The sequence below is a fragment of the Pseudochaenichthys georgianus genome, chromosome 21 (assembly GCF_902827115.2).
Source record: "Pseudochaenichthys georgianus chromosome 21, fPseGeo1.2, whole genome shotgun sequence".
NCBI classification, from domain to species: domain Eukaryota; kingdom Metazoa; phylum Chordata; class Actinopteri; order Perciformes; family Channichthyidae; genus Pseudochaenichthys; species Pseudochaenichthys georgianus.
Window position 1 is genome coordinate 32,412,061 of NC_047523.1, and position 21,610 is coordinate 32,433,670.

Sequence of the window (21,610 nt, forward strand, 5' to 3'; positions counted from 1 at the left end):
ATGCAAAATAAGTTATTTAACTGGTATGTTTTGAAAATGTTGATACTCATACCTGTACTTTAGCCTGTGATATTGAATGCAGGACGTTCACTTATAACTTAAACAATTCTAGTGTAAGTGAAATATCTGAATACATCTCAAGGCTTTTATTGTTATGTGTGCATAGCTACAGTGTAGTTAATTTATGACAATGAAAATCTTAGGTCGCAGGCTGCTCCAGCAGTGCAACACAACAAAACAGATACAATAGTACAACTACAAGTAAATACAATAAAATAGAATATAATAGAAACAGTGCAGAATAGTATACAGTAATTGGAATATTGATATATGAGTTGCAAACAGATGAATTTTATGTATGTTCTTTCAAAAGTTCAGGTGTTTAACATTCTTATTGCCTGTGGGATGAAACTGTCCCTGAGTCTTCATCTTCTATCTCTGGCTGCGTATCATCTTCACTGTTATGCGCAACATTGACGGTTGAAAAATCTTCCTGACATCCTGTGGGACAGTAAATCAAAGGGGAATTTATTCTGACTGCGTCGAGTAAACGGAGAAAAGCAGGGCAGCCCATGCAGGAGCAGTAACTCCTCCCCTGTGTCATCGCCCCCTCCTCTCCCTCTCGGAGCACAGCAGCACAGGAGCTGCCTCGTCTTTCACGGAGGAGATCCCCGAAAGCCGGAGTAATAGCAAAACCCCATACAGCCATGGCAGAAAACGCCGGCTTGGAAAACCACCGCATCAAGAGCTTTAAAAATAAAGGACGTGATGTCGAGGTGAGCTGACATATAAACGCGAGTGTTATTGACATAAATCCGGATAGTTTTGCGTAAAAAAACGATAGTCTTTGGGCCTCGTTGGGGAGCCTGGCTGCAGCTGCTATTTAAGCTAAGCTAAGCTAACGGGACGAGTTCGCCATCAAAAGTGCTTATCTTGTCAACGACAAATCACACCCTTGATTGAGCGATTGTGATGATTGTTTAACACCTAACACGTGGTCTACTATTATTCAGTTGGTAATGTTTGTAAAGAGGAAGCGACATCACAGCTGGGCCGTTAGAAATGGGAGATTTAAGGGCAGGCGGTGTAGCTGTCACTGCCGGCTAACGACACCTAGCATGTTGGATGGGCACCGGTGGCTGGGCCCGACCGGCTCTAAAATCTTCACATTTGCTTTATTTTATATCAAGTTGGTCTTAATCAACGCAACATATAACTTGCAAACGTTACATAAATGTGTCATTATTAGCAAAACATCAGTTAAGGTTGAATAACATGGCTGGGTCACATCCACCCTTACCAAACATTGCCCCTCCTAGTTAGCATGCTAATGTTAGCATGTGAAGCCAGCTGAGCTACACTGAGCTGCTAGCTAAGCCACTAAACTGTTAGCTACATGGTAATGATGCGATGACCTTAGTTTTACTGTCTCATTTGGTGTGGAAAAGTCAAATGTAATGTCAACTAAAATAATTTGAGGTCATGTATGATTCAAATCCATCAGTGAGATTTGGATAGCATTGAGCCAGCAGTAGGCTACTATTCATTATAACTTGGTGTCATCACATTTTAAGTTGACATTGCTATTAAACTATGAAACATAATTGTAGTATATTCACTGTCTGGTCATATTTCTTTGAAAACACCTCTGGTTAACTATGTACCATACTGCCAAATGGGCAGTGTTAACAGGCAACATCATACAACTAACAAGTCGAATTAGACATGTATGTGACAGGCAGCATTTGTCTGAATGCCCATTGACTTGATGACCAAACCATTTGGCAAAGGCTGTGCTCAGACCAGCAAAATATAAAGGAAGCTGACAGTCTTGGACCAAAGGATGTCAAAGCAAAACTGTCTAGACTTATTTAGATGAACTTCCTCACTTGTATCAGGGTTATTCAACAAAAGACACAAAGATATATCTCGAAATGTTCTATTTTTAAGAACATGTCAGGGGGCCGTTTCATCCTCAAATTCCAAAAAGCACAGATCGATGCCCCATTGGTGGTTGTTTTGAAACTTGGGGTGAGTGTGACAAGCACATGGCTACTATGACAGACAGACTTTGCCAAGTGCATTCCTGGTGCTATTTCAGGCATGTTGGAAGTCCGACCTGGGTCTCCTGTGAATGATCATCATTTCTTTTAAATGGATGACTCTCCAGGAGGGGAGAAGTTTAGGTTTTATTTATTTAGGTCAGGCTTAAAGGATTGCTCTTCATTTCTGACATCACTAGAAACGGCTTTGAATTGCAAAGCAGTAAAGACGCATGCTGTCGGATGTAAGCTAATGGCGTGGTTAATGCCCTTTATTTCTTACCTTGTAGAATTCCTGGTTTAACAGTTTTGTTCTTTGAGTTATTCTTTGAAGGGTTGTCTTTATATGCATATGGTCTTTGTTATAGGGATATCCGAATACCTTTATTCGTCCAACAGAGGGTACATTTACACAAAAGTTCATATTTATGATACAGCGACCAACAGAATTAGCCAATTAAAGTAAACTAGGGGCATTTACCTCTTAAGCTTTAATGATTGTTCGATTAGAAAAATGTTCACCAACTTTGTTGATAATCACGTAATGTTTAAAGTCATTTTTGACTCCAAAATGGTAGAAAAAGCTCTTTGCCTCTCAAATGTGGAGATGATTTTGTTTTTTAAATCATAATAGCTTAATATTTTTATGTTTCAGACCTACCAGACTTTTAGATGGAAAATAATTAGCAGAAGTATAGATTCAATGAAAATAACCATTAGTTTCAGCCTTACTTTACACCCGGGCTGGACTTTTGTATTCTAATGATCTGCGGTCTGTAAGGGACAGTGGTCGGGACACCTATCTGCCCCACATCCTCCTGATTTATGACTGTCCTATATTACGTAACGGGCTATTTAGGAAGGCAACATGAACCTCGTCAACAGTCACAAGATCTTGGACCATCTCAACCGGTTCAGGATGAACTGCAAACCCAACGAACCTACATCGCTTGTGCTGTCTTTAGTTCAATTATATTAAGTCTCTGTGTGTATCTTCATAAACTCTTCCTTACCTTAAAATGTGTTGGTTATTGTTGTGATGATTCAAAGATGTATGTCTAAATTAAGGGGAATAATACATCTATTACCTGCTCTGTTGGATCCCAAAAAGGTTTTGGTCAATACTGCATTGAATCTAAAGGACATCATACAATTTGATATTTTTGCCCATGATATTTGATTATACTTCTTGAGTTACTATCGATTGGGTTATGTGAAACGCTTAATAAAGTGTTATTTTCACTGCAGTAGCATCTCTCAAAAATGTGCCAAAGCCCAAATATTTCTTTAATTTGCTGACTTTTCTTCTTCTTTGTTACAGACTATGCGAAGACATCGAAATGAGGTGACGGTTGAGTTGAGAAAGGTGAGGAAAAGATCCACTGTCTGTCTACACATTCAAGCTTCACTCATTTAAAGAACTATTTATCTGTCTAAGACCCTCGATGCTTAAATCCATCATTCATGTACAAAGTACCTCATGCTATTTAATGACTGATTATAATATCCAATTTTTCTTAATATTGAATTATTCCCCCTACCGGCCAACAGGCTAAAGAAAACAAACCCAATCTACCTACGGGGACAAATAGAATAACCGGAAGTGAACCAGAACAACAATTGGCTAAATCCTGCTTAAAACATTTCTGTTACTTCTATAAGTGTGAAGTTCTTGGTATACTGAACACAGGACACAACACAGTCATGTACTCTGCTTATATTCAATTTGACAGTATATTTTATGCTCTTAGGAAAGTTGTACCAGAGTCAGTTTTCGTTACCAGGATACCGTGTTTGTTTATTTTCTGCACTCGCTGCTGTTCAGGCATGGTGACAAAATTGAAATGAAAGAGGAGCTTCCATTTTTTTAAAGTAGTGCTGGGGTCTGTGTTGATTGTTGCGCAAAACATGAACAAAAGGGAAATATACTTGCAGGTGGGCAATGTGCAGTTTCGTCATGTGACGTGTTTTGTGGTCCTTTACCCTGCACCAGAGGCTTAACGCTTAAGGAGGACGATACTATTTAAATGCCAACCTCTACATTGTTTTGAGGGGGTAAACATCTTCATCGTGTTGAAAAAGTGTAGTCATTTTCATTTAGTTCTATATCCTTCATTCTGTTCTGCTGTAAGTGAGACGCATGCTAAGTTGGATTGAGGTTACTTTAATGCTTTGGATAAACACTTTGGAGGATGCTGCTGCTGCTGCTGCTGCTTTTTGATGGCAGTGCCCAAAGATATTGATGCATCGACTTTGACCTTGAAGTAATGCAAGGTAAGCCTTCACACCGCTGTCACCGTCAACAGTTAGCTGGTCTCACTGGCAGCAGCAGTACATATCCCAACGTCATGTTTCACAGTCGATGCCCCGAGAATCAAGTTGTTCTCCTCTGCACAATATTCTTTCCAGCCATCTGGTGGATTTGGTTGTGTGTTTATTTTTAGATAACACTATGTGGAATATGTAAGAAGCCATTAGAGTTCAAGAACTAACTTGAAGCTTTTCTTAAGTTCTACGAGAGGTTTTGCATCCTGTGATGAATCCTCTGAGGTTATGTTGGTGTCCTTTTCTCTTGATGCTCTCTACGTCCTGCAGTGGGCCCTTAATCTTTCTTTTTGATTGTTCAACGTAAGTATTCTTCTGCCAGTTTGTGTGCAGTTATTCAGCGATAAGCTAGTTACGAACTCTAGGGCAGAGCCTTAAAACCCCCTTGTGGACGGTCTAAAAACTGACAGTACACATACTATGTCCTTTTTAAAATATAGTCCATGGATATAACCTGTTCAAACATAAACATTGTGTTTGTAGAAGGGCATGTCTGATATTTATGTAATTGTCGTGAGAATAATCCCCATTTTCTTATGCAACAATTCAAACCAGAGTGAGATTGAGTTGAGCCAGTCGACACGTGATTTGATACTTCATTGACAGCACTTGGAGACAGCCGTTGTTGACGTTGTGTCTGGTGGGATATTTCTGGCTGATGCATTTCTTCTTGTCAGAACTGTGAACAGAAACGTACTTTAACAAAACAGTAAACGGAAGCTTTTAAAATATTCATAGACTAAAATATAAAAGACTGTGAGCAGATCCTCAAAATGATCTGTTGGTAAGATCAGACTTCCTGTTTGCTACGTGGAGGTGGCAGATCATTGGAATAGGACACATCCTTTTTGATGTCTTCACGGTTGGAGTGTAACAACAGTTACATGTGGTTAGCTTTTAAGTGTTGTGTGGTTTTCTTTTACTGTGAAATTAGTTACGCAAGGCACCCTTTTCAACACGCTGACGGGCCTGAGGTTGTCTATTGTTTCACAGTTTTTACAGATTTAGTTTTTAATGATGGATGAAGTCAAATTTAGCTGAGTTGCGGTTTGAATGTGAAAATCACAATTATCACTTTTTGTAGTCGGTAATATTCTTTGTACATGAGTAAATATAGATGAGTAAAATAAAGCGCTAATCCATCATCGTGTCGTTGTTCCTTTAAGCACGAATATCCATAGCACATTTAAGATCAATTTCTAAGAGTTCATCAAAAGCCCGACTTTGCCCACAAGTCTTATCTGCATTAGTTGAGTCATGTGATATGATTCTGAGTTGTTCATGTAGTTTGTGGAAGAGAGAAGGTGCCCTCTGGTTCCAGGAAGTGGCTGCAGAACAAGATGATAGATATCGAAGTGAACCCTTTGCTCCGTGAATGTGTTTTTCACAGCCCTGGCGCAATAGTGACGCAAGGAAATGACAACTTGTAAACATCATATTACAAGGTGGACAGCTGCAGTCGCAAAGGCATGACTTGGTGTTGGGCTATCTGAGCTAGAGCTTTGATTCGCTGTCCAAACCCAATTAGGACCAGTTTTCCCGCCAATTTCCCGGAGCTGTCTTTTCTTGTCAGTTGAGCAGAAGTGCTTTGTGTTATACTCAATAACTTACTGTTATGCATCATTTGAATATGCTATTTTTCTATAGTCTCATAGATTTTTTTTCTTCAGGTGTTTGAAAAACTTGTCACAAACAGCAGTTGCTTAGAACAGAGTCCACACGCCTGCCTCTTATTGATGAGGGGGAAAGTTATACAATCTGGTTTTTAAAGGCGAATGTCGGAGAGTGTCACAAAAGTCTGTAACTGCACTGAAAATACCCAAGATAACTTTAGCTTGTAATAAATAATCAAATCAATTCCGGTTTTTAATCCGGCTGAGGCACAAAACTGCTCCAGGGGTCTGGGCTCGAGTCCAGCGCGATGTTCTGCTTTTCTGGGCCCGATGGCCTCAAACAGAACTGAGGGATACTTTGGCATCGTGCTTCTAAACAAAGCCTGAGGATTCTGGTAAACAGCAGCTCGGATCAGCAGCCGCTTGGGGAGCGCCGACACAGACGGGGGTGTTAAAACACAGAACGTCACCGCTAGGAAATACTGAGGTGGTCTCATGGCTCGCACATTCCATTGATTTGGATCAGAGCAGCGAGAAGCACTGCACTCGCCAATTAGTCATCATCAGTGACGCACATGAGCACAGGAATGTAGGGCAAGGGAATCTCCTCCTCCCGCTGACTCGCATCAGACTGATGGGATGTGTGGGTCTCTAACTTTCTCTATCGGCAAGTGTCTCTGTATCGCAGTGCTGACTGAAGGTGTGCTTGCAGAGAGAGAGAGTGTGTGGTCCTTCAAAGATGAGTGTGTGTTTGCCTTGTGGTCTAGCCTGCAGGCAGATTTCTCATTTAATTTGACCAATCAGAATACTTTTTAATCCCATGGGAAATTGGGTTTCTTGACCGCTCCATCGTAAATAGGCCTATAATAAAAATGAATACAATTATTTTTATAAAAATTTGAATTGAATTAAATAAAAATACAATGGAGATATTAATATAAAAATAACAAGTGAAGTAAAATGTCCAGAAAATATACAATACAATTTAAATATCTATAATAGGAAGTAAAAATGTGCACAGTGCACTAGGGCTGCTCAATTAATCGCAATTACGATTATGGCTTGCAACGATTAAGAAAACAACGTAATCGAAATAAAACTATTATTTTTTTTTATTGGTTTTTCAGATGAATTAAACTTAAAGTTCAGGGGAATCAACTGTTAAAAACACTGTTTTCTTCAATAAATGGATGTTTTCAAAGTAAATGGATAATCGTTTTTAACAATCGTGATATCAATTATTGACCCAAATAATGGAGATTATGATTTTTGCCATAATCGAGCTGCCCTACATTGTACTACAATATATAAAATGTATATAACAATAGATACTGTGGTGTATTAATAGGATATAAATGCTGAATTGCACAGTTTTAACGGGATTGACCATCTATTTGTTGACCAGTTGATGACCACAGGCTATAATGACTGCTTACTTACTTGTTACGGTATATCTAACATGCGTCCTACACTTTCAGATATAAAAAAGTTTGTGAAAAAGAGGAATCAGTGTTTTGAGGCAGACCCAGATTCACTGACACTTAAAGAATTCATGAATGCATTCATGAACACTTTGATCGCCTCCCCTCATTGCTTCTGTCTTTTTTCCTCTCTCCCTCATCAGAACAAACGAGACGAGCATCTACTGAAGAAGAGAAATGTCCCGCTGGAGGATAGTCTGGGGGACTCTGATGTCGACTCCGACTTCAAAGGCGTAAGTTTGGATGTGTCTGGAGAAAGAGAGACGTGGAGGGACTGGACGGTCTGTATAGTGTCAGAGCAGCTGTTTCAGACTGTGTGATACACTCAAGAAACAGTCGCTGAGCAGCTTCAGTTATAAATGGATTCAGAAAAAAAGTGTCTTTGAGAATAGTTCAGTTTTTACTGGCATCTGCTCCCAATTAAAAGCAGGATGAATTAAATAGGAATGTGTTTCTGTTCACTGTTGCTGGTTCGCAACTTTTTTCATTTCAAACTTCAAAGAGCCAAACTACCCACGTTATAATCTCCCCCAGTCGTCTCCCAAATGTTCTCCTGAGGTGAGACTGAAAGTTCATTCTTCTTCTCTGAAGCAGCAGCAGCTGACGCATAGAAAGTCTCACCCCTGGTGTCAATCATACCACAAAGATGGAGATCTCACGGCAGGCATGGAGTTGTAGATGTTTGTATTTCCAAGATGGTTGTAGAAGCACATGCAAAAATACATGACAACTGGGTTAACATCCTCTATGATAAGTTTGCCTAAATGGCCGGTTTGAAGAGTCCATTTTCTTTTACCAAGTTGTCTGTCATGCACATTTTAGTTTATAATATCTTCTGCTGAAGTTGGACCAGCTTAGTGCCAAAGGACGAATGGAATTTTCGTTGTGCTCCTCAGAACATTGGAAAAGGATGCATGAAAATCAATGTAGCATTTCCAGAAATAATGTTTCAGTTTCTCAGGATAATCCACTGAACAGTTTTTCTACGGGAGAAAATGTTGATGCCACGTTCTTTCGATTATTCTGAGAAACAATGACAATGTTTATACATTTAAAAAAAAAATACAGCTGTTATTTCAAAGAAATACAATATCCAAGGTTTTGAGCACCACTGCCATCGACCTCTGTGAAATGTGTTTGGCACCAGAAATCTTAAGAGACACATTTCTTAAAACCAAATCAGATACCTAAAGGAATATATGTGTAAGAATGTATTTTGTAATTGGCATGAATAGACCCTCCTATTCTCCGTCATTAATATATTGTTTTTTTTACTGCAGAGTATGTTCAAATAAACCGTGGTGAATATAGTCTGGGGTTTCTACTTCCAGAATGAAGCACTCCCTCTCTGCTGCTGCTATAATCCCATTTAAGTTTACCTTCTAGTTTCTCCCCATAATCAATATGCTGCCTAAGATCCATTCATCTCAAAAGCTTTTGACTTCTGACAATATTCTTTTAGTCGATTAATTAAAAGATGAGGAATAGCCTGCCGAGTGAGCCAATATTTGCGTTCCAGTCCTAAATGAAATTGCATTCTCATGTGTAGCCAAGAGCAGCGGAGAAGGAAGGAAATGTAGCTTACTGAAGCCGTTTATTCCAACGTTACCTTTAATGCTAATCCTGTGGGAGCTGTGAAGGCTAATGCTATCTTTAAATGATCAGGCTTTCAAATGTTAGAGCCAGTGTGGTGGGGAGAGATGCATCTTAATCCAAGAAGCCACTTCATACCGAAAACAAGCTAGCGTAGGTGAAGGGTGGGACTTCCATGCTATGATGTTTTAACCCTTTGTTAATGGCCTCAAGCGAAGACACTTCAGGAAGAAGAGAGAGAGCATTTAGCATATTCTGCATTACAGATGTCCAAGTCGCACACCAAGGTGCAGTGGGGCAAGCTGCTAGTGACAATACATACTTGCAAACAAAAGAGCGCCAACACAATTACACCAGCGGCATCTGTTTATATATTAAACCCTTCTTTAAATATTAATGAGGTTCAACTACATTTGGCAATGTAAACAACTGGTGCTAAACTGTCCTGCTATTATTATTGACATTTAAATGTGTATAATTGAAGGGGAGACGCTGGGATGCTGTACTGTATGCTAACATTGCTCTGTTTTTCTTTTCTTTTTTCAGCAAAATGTTACGCTTGAGGCCATCTTACAGGTAAGTTATCACTTAAAGGTGGGGTAGGTAAGTTTGAGAAACCGGCTCGAGATACACTTTTTGTTATATTCCATGGAATGCTCTTAACATCCCGATAGCCATGAATATTTGAAGTGCTTTGACAAAAAATCTATAAAAAAATGTCATCTGTGGAAGCCGTAGCTCTGTAAAAAGCACGACCAATCATCTGAGCCGGCCCGGCTAAAGTAACTGGATGGCCTACCTGCCTGTCAGCCTTCCATCTGTGCACAAACTTATCTCGTGCCCTCATTGGTCATGTGCGCGTTCGTGTGTGTTGGAGGAGGGGCTCTGTAAGGAAGTGGCAGATTTGTTCCGGCTGTGTATTTTCAGATTCTAGTGCACTCGAGCTGCTTTCTCCAAAATTACCCACCCCACCTTTTAAATCTTCCATTATACATTTCCCAAAGGTACCAGCAATGGCTCCTATACTCTTATATTATTCTGTGCTAGCATCAATAATGACCTTCACTTCTTGTCATTGCAGAATGCCACCAGTGATAATGCAGTAGTCCAGCTCAGTGCTGTACAGGCAGCCAGGTGAGTCACACAAAAAGACGTCAGCTGTTTTTTGGTTTTATGTACGTGAAGATCTGACATTTTCCTCTTTGGCCTTTGACAGAAAACTGCTCTCGAGTGACAGAAACCCTCCGATCGACGACTTGATAAAGTCTGGGATCCTGCCCATTTTAGTCAAATGCCTGGAAAGGGACGACAAGTGAGTCTGCTTCCAAACCATTAGTCTTAAGTGTTCTTACTCTGCGACGCACACATGTAGCTCTTAAGACTGCAGTCTGCTGTGATGGATTACTGAAGCTGCTACATGAAGTCTCTGCTGGAGAGAGAGAGAGAGAGAGAGAGAAACGTACACGGAGGCACGCAGGGCAGTTGGCCGGCCCTCTGCCCCGGCGAAGCCAAATATAACAGCATTCCTGTCTCTTGGAGTTCCCAAATTCCCAGGACCTTGTGTTAGCCGAGAGGGGGAGAAAGAATGGCTGACGTGGAGGAACTTGTAAGGGAGAAGTTGTGAGGATTTCACCATAGCAACCGACAACATAAAGCATCTTGCACAACCATTGGTGTTATTTTTGAGTTGCAATGCAGCCGAGCAGTTTGACCCACGTGCCTCCATGAAGAGAAGCAATTGTCTACTATTGTTGTTGCCATAGCATCACGGCTCAAAGCCACGGAAGCTCAGCCTAATGCTGCGAGGAGGTACCGAACCACAATGCAAAGGACCGCAAGATGAGCACCATTGAAAGAATAGATCAAGTGTTTTCTGAGGTGCTCAAACTGTCAGAACATTTAACTTTGCTGTCCACAGTGGCACCACATCCAAGTTACAAATCCAGATCATGGTTCGCTTCATGATGAAATAGTCCCTCGAGTAGACAGACTTCACACCCTCTGCCATGGTTTACTAGCATTTGGCTGGTGGGCGGTGTGAGGAGCGCTTGAGACTGTGAGCTCTAATATTTTGTGTTGCATCATTTACACAAAAATCTCAAAAGAAAGCACGAGTTTCCCTTTTGAGCACGGCACCAGCTGGCTGCCCGAAATCTAGACCATTGATGTCATGTCAGGTGCAAACCCTAACGGCCCGTCTATACTACAGGCATCAAAAAATCTTGAAGCTGGGCGTGTCTGAGGCTTGGCGATTTCTCGCGCCCATGGCAACCAACAACCAATCAGGAATCTCCCGCCCGCCCCCGGCATACAAAGCAATAGCAACGTTAAAACGAAGTAAACTGGATATAAACTCCCCAAACAGGCGAAAACCTACCAGTTTCACCCACTGTCTCTGCCTCCTCCCTCCATGCCTGGTTCCTCCGGTTTGTATCCTGGTAAATAGTTTTGGTCAGAAAGAACCGGGTGATTTGCTACCGTAATTTCTCGTTTGGAATATGAGGAAATGAACTGCGGTCTGGCTCTCCCAGCTTGCACGCGGTTTCATTGGCTAGCGCTTGTACTGGCGGGATTTGCATAAACGGGATTTGATTGGCATTTTTCGATGCCTGTAGTGTAGACGGGGCGTCACCCACACAGACGCTGTTTTCACCAGGATTTCATGTCGATTTATAAGAAGGTTTTTTTATATAGAAACTAATTGCGTTAAAACTTTGGAATGTTGTTTGCCAAACCAACATTAGAAAACTCCCACTTTTTTTGTGCATGTCTATTCATTGCGAATAAACCCAGTATTTCTGAGTTACAGATTAGGCTACACTAATACTATAAGTATTGTTGTATTTATAGTAGTATTTTCCATCTGTGACTGCTTCGTATTGGTCAGGCAAATCCAGGCAAGCTTCCTAGAATATATCACAGGTTGGGAATGCCGAGTCTATGCCGTGTTCAGAGACAGAACCATTGTGTCCACCGGCTTCCACCCTTTCTCCCCCTCTGCTTCACACATTACTTTCACGGAACTGACTGCTTTAATACCAAAAGGCTTACTAATTTAATCAAATGAATCACTTATTCAAATTGAGGATTATAGTCCCAATTATTGCCGTGAATGTAAGAAAGATGTGCGGACCTCTTCAGTCTGCCATGTTGAGCGATACGCGCTTGATTCAAATCTGTTTGAGACACACGGCTCTTAAAAATGCAGTTTTTTCTGAAAGGCCAAAAACAGACGAGTGTTTTCGGAGCCTTGAAAAACATGTAATGGCAGCTGGGAATTCTGGGAATGTTCGCATTGATATTAATGTTTCTTACCCAGTGGAAACTAAATGAGCGTCCTTCATGTGTTCATCCTGTTCTCTGTGTCCGCAGCCCCTCTCTTCAGTTCGAGGCGGCCTGGGCTCTGACCAACATCGCCTCGGGGACGTCGGCGCAGACTCAGGCCGTGGTTAAATCCAGTGAGTTGACCCCACATTCTGCCTCCTGCACTCTGTGTTTGTCTACCGTCTGCAGAGCTGCCGTGTTTATTTGTGTTTCTCTCAATCGGGCAGTCGGTCATTCCTGGATTATGTTTTTATTAGATAACGCAGCACTTTTGTTTTGAAACAAAACCAACGTGACTATGTGACAGCCAGCTCATCACATGAATACTGATCACGGTTCAGCTCTTAAGAACTAAGATGTTATTTCAAACGTATCTTAAATGTAAACTGAAAGACTTTAAAACATTCTTAAATGAGTGATGATGTTGTTTGACTTCATTCAATTCAGTAATCCAGATTGAATCAAAGTATATAATAATAATAGATTTAATTTGTTAGCGCTTTTACAGGTGCTCAAAGACACTTTAGAGATATAGTTAAAATAAAATAAAGGAACAACAAATAAATATATAGTTAAAGTCAAATAATACAAAAACACATTAAAAGCCAGATTGAAGAGGTGAGTGTGTGAAAGTGTTTTGAAGGTGGTGAGGTCAGGGCAGTCTCTGATGGGTTGGGGGAGTGAGTTCCAGAGTTAAAGTAAAAGTTAAAGTAAGTTAAACTTTTATATTGCACTTTTCAAATACGTTTGCATCCAAATACTAAATCTAAATGAACCGTATCTGCATAATAGCCATGTTTTCACCTTTGATTGGTCAATTTCTAGAATATTGATTTAAACTAGCCTCAGCTAAACTTCAATTGATATTTTGTATATTATTTTAGGAATGTGTTAAAAGATCATGATGTTCAACTGGGTGTGTGTCTTATAACAATAATCAGAATCAGAAAACATTTACAGCAAAACTGGCAACAAGAAACACTAAGCTAACATATTAAATAAAGACATGAATACAAAATAAATACAAATAAGGACAATCTTGATGTTTTAGCAGTAGCTTACATTTCCTTGAAACATGTATTTACATTGGAAAGGAGCAGTTAACTTTGCCTAAGCATTTCAATACCTGGACAAACCCTTTTTATCAGGGTAAGCACATGTTCCCTTTGTTGATACACCTCTTCGGTTTGGATTGGCTATAATACGCAGGGAGTTGTGACAATTTCATGTGTTTGCGTGTTTTTATTTTGTCTGACTGTGACCTGGCAACAGCGCTCATCACTGGAGTTTCACAACGTGTTACCTTGGTCTAATTTCCGATGCGTTGATGTTTGTGGGTCCAGATGCAGTGCCTCTGTTCCTGCGGCTCCTACACTCTCCCCACCAGAACGTATGCGAACAGGCTGTATGGGCTTTAGGAAACATTATAGGTAAGTGGTGTCCTCTGCTTGCAGCGTGTGCATTCTGCTTTTAAAGCTCACGTGTGACCTCTGACCCTTTGATTGTCCAGGTGATGGTCCACAGTGCAGGGATTACGTCATCTCCCTGGGCGTGGTCAAGCCGCTGCTTTCTTTCATCAACCCGTCGATCCCCATCACCTTCCTCCGCAATGTCACCTGGGTCATCGTTAACCTCTGCCGCAATAAGGACCCCCCGCCCCCTATGGAAACAGTCCAAGAGGTGTGTGTGTGTGTGTGTGTGTGTGTGTGTGTGTGTGTGTGTGTGTGTGTGTGGGGGTTTTAATGTGCCAGACAGATGCATGTGTGTCTCAGTCGTCTGTGTCACTGCAGTCTGAGTCACACAGAGTTGTTACCGCGCCTTTTTCAGTAGTCGAATCGGCGTCAAAGCCCGGGAGGAACTATAAAGCTCTGTGTGCGACTTTGAAGTCTGGTTTGACGGCTGTTCCTCTTCTTTGTATCTTCCTCCTTCTCTCTCTGCACTCATCTGATCAATGTATCCCTCTGCCTACATTCAACCCACTCACAGCCTTCTCTTCTCTCCCTACAGATTTTGCCCGCCCTGTGTGTGCTAATATATCACACTGATATAAATGTAAGTATCAGATTCTTATGTTTGACTTTTATTTCCAGAATAAAATCCCTTGCTTTGCGTCGACTTACGCGCTTCCTGTGTGCGTCTGTTCAGATCTTAGTCGACACGGTGTGGGCTCTGTCCTACCTGACGGACGGAGGCAACGAGCAGATCCAGATGGTCATCGATTCGGGAGTCGTTCCATTCCTTGTGCCTCTCCTCAGCCAGCAGGAGGTCAAAGTTCAGGTGAGGCTTTGATTTAATGATTACATATTTAAGTCTTGTCGTTTTGACTGATTTTGTCGTTGCATTATGATTGGACCATTTTTTTTTTTTAACATTATTCACGTTAAATGTAAACAATTGTTAATATTAAAACAATATGAAATGGTCATGGTGTTATTCTACTTATTTATTAAGAGTATCCGTCTGTAGAGGATTGATCACGTCTGTAGAATACTGTTTGTGGGCCAGGACTTCTCTGCATGTGATTACTGCAATCTGGATAATGCAGTAATCCATATTGTGATTTATGTATTTATGAATGTATTTATGTATATGTGATTTACATTCCCATTTTGAGGAGTTGTGCAGCCCTAGTCTTGTCGACAGGAAGTCAATTTTAATGATCAGCAAATGATTTAGTTCCTAATTCTCGTCCGTTTGTTGTCTCTGTGCAGACGGCAGCTCTGAGGGCAGTGGGGAACATTGTGACCGGGACCGACGAGCAGACGCAGGTTGTTCTGAACTGCGACGTCCTCTCACACTTCCCCAACCTGCTCACACACCCTAAAGAAAAGATCAACAAGGTACCTCAGCCTTTATGATGATGTCTTTGTACTAATGTAAGTCTGCCAGCTTCTTATGGAAAGAGAAAGTAGGTGGCTGCAGTTTTATTAGAGCCATCTGATTCACTGTCGGGCAGTGTAATACACCTGGAGCAGATTTGTTATTGTTTGTATTCCAAGTATATTTCAGCTTAGAGGAGTGAGTAGGATTTCTTTGTTTTTAAATTCACTGTAATGCTTACTCGTATATTATATAAGATATAGGCGATGTCTTTTACCCTGATGCACTAAAACACTTGTGATGGTGCTGTAAGCAAAATAAAACCACAATGCAGTGTAAAAGACGAGTGTTACTGGAGCATAACACCAGAGTTAAAACTAAAAGAAATACTGCAAAATATAATTGGAATCTCAACCATCTGCATAGTTCCCTGTTTACTAGCACAATGATGTAGAGCTAGAGACACCATGTAAGAATATTGATGTGTGTGTTGGATAGGGCTGCTCGATTATGGCAAAAATCATAATCTCGATTATTTGGGTCAATAATTTATATCACGATTATTAAAAACGATTATCCATTCACTTTGAAAACATCCATTTATTTAAAAAGAAAAAGGTGTAGTATGTTTTTAACAGTTGATTACCCTGAACTTTAAGTATAATTCAATTGAAAAACCAATATTTTTATTTTTTTTAAATTTAATAATAATAAAAAAATGTAAAAATGGTTTTATTTCGATTATGTTGTTTTCATAATCGTTGCAAGCCAAAATCGTAATTGCGATTAAAATATGATTGAATTGAGCAGCCCTAGTGTTGGATATGGAACAGGTTTTGAGCGTTGTGATTGGTGTGTTTGCAGGAAGCGGTGTGGTTCCTGTCCAACATCACAGCAGGGAACCAGCGGCAGGTCCAGGCTGTGATCGACGCAGGGCTGATTCCTATGATCATCCACCAACTGGCTAAGGTTTGTGTGTATATGTATTGTGTTATATTCCCCATTATTTAGGTCCTATTTTCTCAGCAGATGGTGTTCGACAAACATAATGTTGGCGCTGATTCAGCTGCATTGACACCTTCTACGTTTTGTAGCCAGAGAAGCAGAACATCTCCGTTTGAAAGGAATAAAGCACTGAATGCATGCATGGCCCAGATTTCCTGTCTCTCTAACGTTGTTGTAGAAAAACCCGCTACGTGCACGTTTTAGTGACAGCCTGTCTCTCTACAGGGGGACTTTGGCACACAGAAGGAGGCAGCGTGGGCCATCAGCAACCTCACCATCAGCGGGAGGAAAGACCAGGTGAGATCTGGACCAATGACAGAGGAGTCTGGAGTGCTTTGTTTACATAAGTGCTTTTATTTTAGCCGCAAAAATCCTTCCTGACGTGTGAGTCCAGCATTGGATCAGCGTTTTTGACAACAAAGGGTGCTCAAGTGAAAGTATTGTTACTTTAATAATTGTATTGCCTCAAGGTCAAATAAACTAACTTAATTATTATACATTTTCTCTACAGCTCTTTTTTTTTTCTAATATGGATTTGATTAGATTTTTCTTGTTTTCTTTTTGTATTAATTTAATTATATCTAAAAAAAACAACAACCCATAGCTGCATATACATTTTCCTGAATTGAAATTGTGCTAAGTATTTTCAGTTTTTATCTCTGTGAAGCCCTTTTAACTGTTTCTTAAGGGCTTTATAAATAAAATTATTGTAGATTTTATTGCAAATGTACTTGAGTAAGAGTAGAAGAATTAATGTTCGTTTTACAATTGATTAAAAATACATACTCCAGTACATAACAAAAAAATATATAACATTAATTTCAACCACTGCAAATATTATTCCATAATTTCAAGTAAAAGTTAACACCACAATTTCACACTTGACAGTTATGAATGTTTTCTCATTCCAATGCTCCTGTTATAATGAAGTGTGTATGTGTTGGCTTTTTGCAGGTGGAGTACCTGGTGGAGCAGAAAGTCATCCCTCCCTTCTGCAGCCTGCTGTCGGTGAAGGACTCTCAGGTGGTGCAGGTCGTCCTGGACGGCCTGAAGAACATCCTCATCATGGCGGGAGACGAAGCCAGCACCATCGCCGAGATCATCGAGGAGTGTGGAGGTCTGCGTCTGGATCATTGTGTCCTTGCACCATTTGACGTTGTTCTCGAATTCATTTAGCATTTATTTTTAAAGGGACATTTTCATATCCCATGTCTTATTTGGCAAATGGATCCATATTGAGAGAGCCTTATTGATCGTATGACTGAACTCTGTTGTGTGCATCTTCCCAGTGATAATGTCAATAACAGGAATTGTTGTCTTTGCTATTCCCAGGTTTGGAGAAGATAGAAAATCTGCAGCAGCATGAAAATGAGGATATCTACAAACTAGCCTTTGAGATTATTGATCAGTACTTTTCAGGAGATGATGTAAGTATACCACATGTGATCTGCATGCGTTTGTCCTGCTCAGTGAAACGTTACTCTGCTGTGATCTCACTATATTTCTCGTTTCCAGATTGATGAAGACCCCAGCTTGATCCCGGACACCACTCAAGGAGGAACCTTCAACTTTGACCCAGCTTCCAACATGCAAACAAAGGAGTTTAATTTCTAAAAGCCAGGATTTTTAGTTCAACCAGCTGCACGGGTACTCTGTAATCACCCCAGACATTCATCCATCTCTCCTCCAACCTGGCAACCTGGCACTGAAGGATTTACTTAGCATCACTTCAACATGGAAACTCACCACTGAAGGATTTACCCACCCCACCTCTGCACTGCGGGGTGTTTTTCTTTATGTTTGTTAATCATCCTTCACCGAACCCTACATTGGAGTTCAACGGGCACCGTCACAACCTGGCAACCGGCATCGGGAGGGTTGCCAGTTATAAAAACCAGAAGGAAGAAAAAGCCTTCATGGCAAGCTTCAATTGCCAAATGTCCAGTTTTCACAAAGACAGAAAAAACACAAGCACATTTTAAGACACACACACACACACACACACACACACACACACACACACACACACAGAAACACTTTTTGACACTTTGAATTTGTGTGCATACTTCTGTTAGAAGTCATCATATCACTTATGGGTAAGAAATACTGCCGTTTGTTTGTGGTTTATTCTGTGCTTTCCCTCCCCTGGATTGTCCTCTGGTGTTACTTCACCTACGCGCACGCACACTTGACACACACACACACACACACGTCAACACACTTGACCTACACACGCACGTCAACACACTTGACCTACACAGATTCCCATGAGCCGGGCACCCCAATAGTCCTCTCTCACCCAGTTTAAAGAGTTAATGCCAGAGCTAAGCCATGATTAACCACGGACCCCCGCTGCCCCCTTCAATGATCGTCCTGGGGCAGGTGGAGGGGGGAAAGGGCTCCGAGGTAACAACAAAAAAAGGACTCCGTGGCAGACTGACGGGACTTCTGACTCGATGACGTCACTTTTTTTTAACGTGACCTCTGTTGAAACTTTGTTTAAAAAAAGAGAAAGCATCAAAAACGTGAAGAAAATGCCATAAATTCTTTTTTCTCCAATTCAAACGAACCTGCTCGTTTCTGATTCAGCGGGACGACGACAGTTTTTATTTTTCGGACGTGAATACCTGTCACGGGAGGAAGCCCCTTTGGGTGAAGACGTAGAGACTTTAGAGAAGAGGAACATGTCAGCCGAAGCGTTTCATCCCCTGCAGGACATCCGTCTGCAGGACATGAGCTCGGTCACGTCCTGTGATTTTGTTCGGGACTCCCCTGTAATGTGAAACTTTTAAGAGGGGGGGGGGGTGTTAACAAAAAGAGAGCTAAAAAACGACCTGAATTGCTTATCTGACCTTTAAGATTATTTTAATTGTTTTAAATTCAAACATATTTTAGGTTTCAGCTGCTTGGTTGAGTCTGTGGAGCTTCCATAATGTTTTATTTTTTCCTTTTCTTCAGTCTTATGCACACGTCAGAGAAGGCATTTTGATGTCTGCCTGCAGAAAGGGGACCTATACTCATTGAAGACTTCTATAACGAGTACAGGTCCTAAACACAGTACTTAACTACTTTCTCTCTTTGAAGAGGTCACATGTCATCACTCAATTTGAATAATTGTACAAAAAATGTGATGTGTATCTCTCCTTGCCGTCTAATGAATATATGAATATATTTACATGAAGCCTGTACAAAGCTGCTGCAGCTGACAGTCATTGGAAGGACGATTTACTGTCAAAGATGGCTGGGGAGGTTTTTTTTTTTTTTTTTTTCCCGTTGAAGCAATATTTCTTTGTTTCAATGTTTTTATTTCTGACTTGCATATGTATTGTGATGACATGCTGATAAATTGGAACGGGCAGTTTTTTTTTCTTCTTCGTAGTAGTAATGGTGACGGGATTTTTAAAAATGTGCCGTCCCAGTTGGTGTGGGGGGTGCGGGTTCACGGCGTCAAACTTCGAACCCGACCTTAGCCCTGGTCTCGAAGACTTTACGATCCTCTGGTTGGCTGCTAACTACTGAGAGGGGGTCCGAACAGGTGGGGAGGGGGAGGGTCCCTGGGGTTTTACGTATTGGGTGGGGTTGTTATGAGCAGCCCAGGCTTGTTTTTGGGACTAGCTGTTTATTACTGAACAAAACTATAGAGAGGGTGTACAGTCATGAACTAGCAGACTAGACCGAGCCACTTTAAAGATTTACAATTTCGTTGCCTTGTATCCGAATTGGATACAAGCTTATGTTTGTTGCAAGATTTTTACTTGCTAATGAAAAGTTGTTTTAAATAAAATATTTGGAGAAGAAGCAACAGACAGCGTTTTGGCCTCTGATTGTTTATATCTTTTTATAAATTTTAGATTGAATTCCTCTCTTTAAGGTGGCTCATTGATGCGTTCAACTCTTGTGCATATTAAAGACAAGAATGAGTTGAAAATCATTGTGCCTTTTGTTTTTCATTTCAACTAAAACTTGGTTTTATTGAATAGAAACAATTATTTGAGCAGCTGGAGACTTTTTATGGCGGGAGATGCAGAGATGTGGTTCTGGAGCTTGCCATGGCGTTGGTCCCTGCTGCTCTCTGCTGTGAGAGTAACCGCTCCCCTCCTAATCTTATTCACTAAACATTGTAACACTCCATTTCTCCTGCCCCCCCCCCCCCCTCCCCCCCCTAACACCACAAACCATCTTTGCCATATTTCAGTCAGGGGATTTTGATCTCATCTCACCCTCAGGACATGTTCTGTGTGTTTGATCCTAACCAAAATAAACTTGCTGTTTAGCCGTTGGATCCTCCGTGCTTGCAAGTGTTGTGATTCACCCTTACAGTAGCTGTTACATTTAAGTTGTGTAAGTCGATATATGGAAGCCCATTTCTGCCAGAAAGTTAAATGAAAGCTTAAGATCCTTAAAGTCGTTATGACAAACTTTCTCAACATAACAACTTGAACTCCAAAGTGTTAAAAATAAGCAGCACTGATCAGATATAAATCGTTTGTTCCTTCATAGTCATCGCAGCTAAATCTAGGCCAGGGAAGATTTGGTGCCAACGGGGAGATTACAGTGGACACTTCAAATGTCTGATATAATATTGAACATGTTTGGTTTGTAAATATCACAGTGTCCTGAATCGAAGCATGCGTGTTAGTGTCACATTGACTCACCGTTCAGATGCTGAATTTGGCTTTATTGCGGAGTCTGTAACAAAAATAAAATGGCTGGCCTCTTGGTAAAACGTATACGCTGCTTGACACAGATCCAGATTCCCCAGGTTTCAGTCTCTTGGGGACACATGCTACGCCAAAGCAAGAGGAGAACTGAAGTGGTAAGAACATCAAGGCAGCTTATACATTTCGACGTATTAGTTCTAACTGAATTTGAGCATCTGACTATCGTGCCTCATCCATTTAAAACACTATTCTGTGAAACGGGTTGGGATGACGAGATTTTGCCTGGAAAGTATTTATGTATTGTTTTTTATTGGTAAAAAAAGTTAAAACAAATATGTTCCCACAGAGTTTAGTCAGGATATTATGTATTCATCGTTACCCATTTTGGCCACAAGAGGCTGAAATGCACCACCACCCCATGTTCTAAATGAGAAAACATTTATCTTTTCCTCCAGGTGGCTTTCAATTCCTACATGCCCTTTGAATTAAATATAATCTTAGACAATAATAAAAATTACATCTGCTTTCCCAGATCAAAAAATGTATCTTGACAAAATAAAAGCCCCACCCTTTTGTTAAAGGTGATACACCATTGACGGTTTTGATTCCAACTAGTTTTACCTCGACGTGTTATTTTAACTAGTATTGTATTACCATCACCAGAACCCCCTCCATTAACCACATCACTCCTGTTCTTCAGCAACTTCACTGGCTCCCCGTCAAATCTCACCTTTAACCTGTTAAGG

The 21,610-nt window shown here is 40.8% G+C and overlaps 1 protein-coding gene across 2 annotated transcripts; it reads left to right on the plus strand.

Moving 5' to 3' along the window:
• The first annotated feature begins 541 nt into the window (after positions 1–541).
• On the plus strand, positions 542–20,134 carry kpna3 (karyopherin alpha 3 (importin alpha 4)). Of its 2 annotated transcripts, none has more exons than XM_034109930.2 (17): positions 542–776; positions 3,364–3,408; positions 7,605–7,694; positions 9,601–9,630; positions 10,136–10,188; positions 10,271–10,366; positions 12,427–12,512; positions 13,716–13,808; positions 13,889–14,058; positions 14,386–14,430; positions 14,524–14,655; positions 15,090–15,218; positions 16,063–16,167; positions 16,429–16,500; positions 17,158–17,320; positions 17,536–17,630; positions 17,719–20,134. In XM_034109930.2, the coding sequence occupies exons 1-17, from the start codon at positions 708–710 to the stop codon at positions 17,815–17,817; spliced, it is 1,572 nt and encodes a 523-aa protein (XP_033965821.1). In that variant the 5' UTR covers positions 542–707; the 3' UTR covers positions 17,818–20,134. The 2 variants fall into 2 exon arrangements, with proteins under 2 accessions (XP_033965821.1, XP_033965822.1); XM_034109931.2 differs by having other exon boundaries at positions 543–776; positions 13,722–13,808.
• Positions 20,135–21,610: the final 1,476 nt, after the last annotated feature.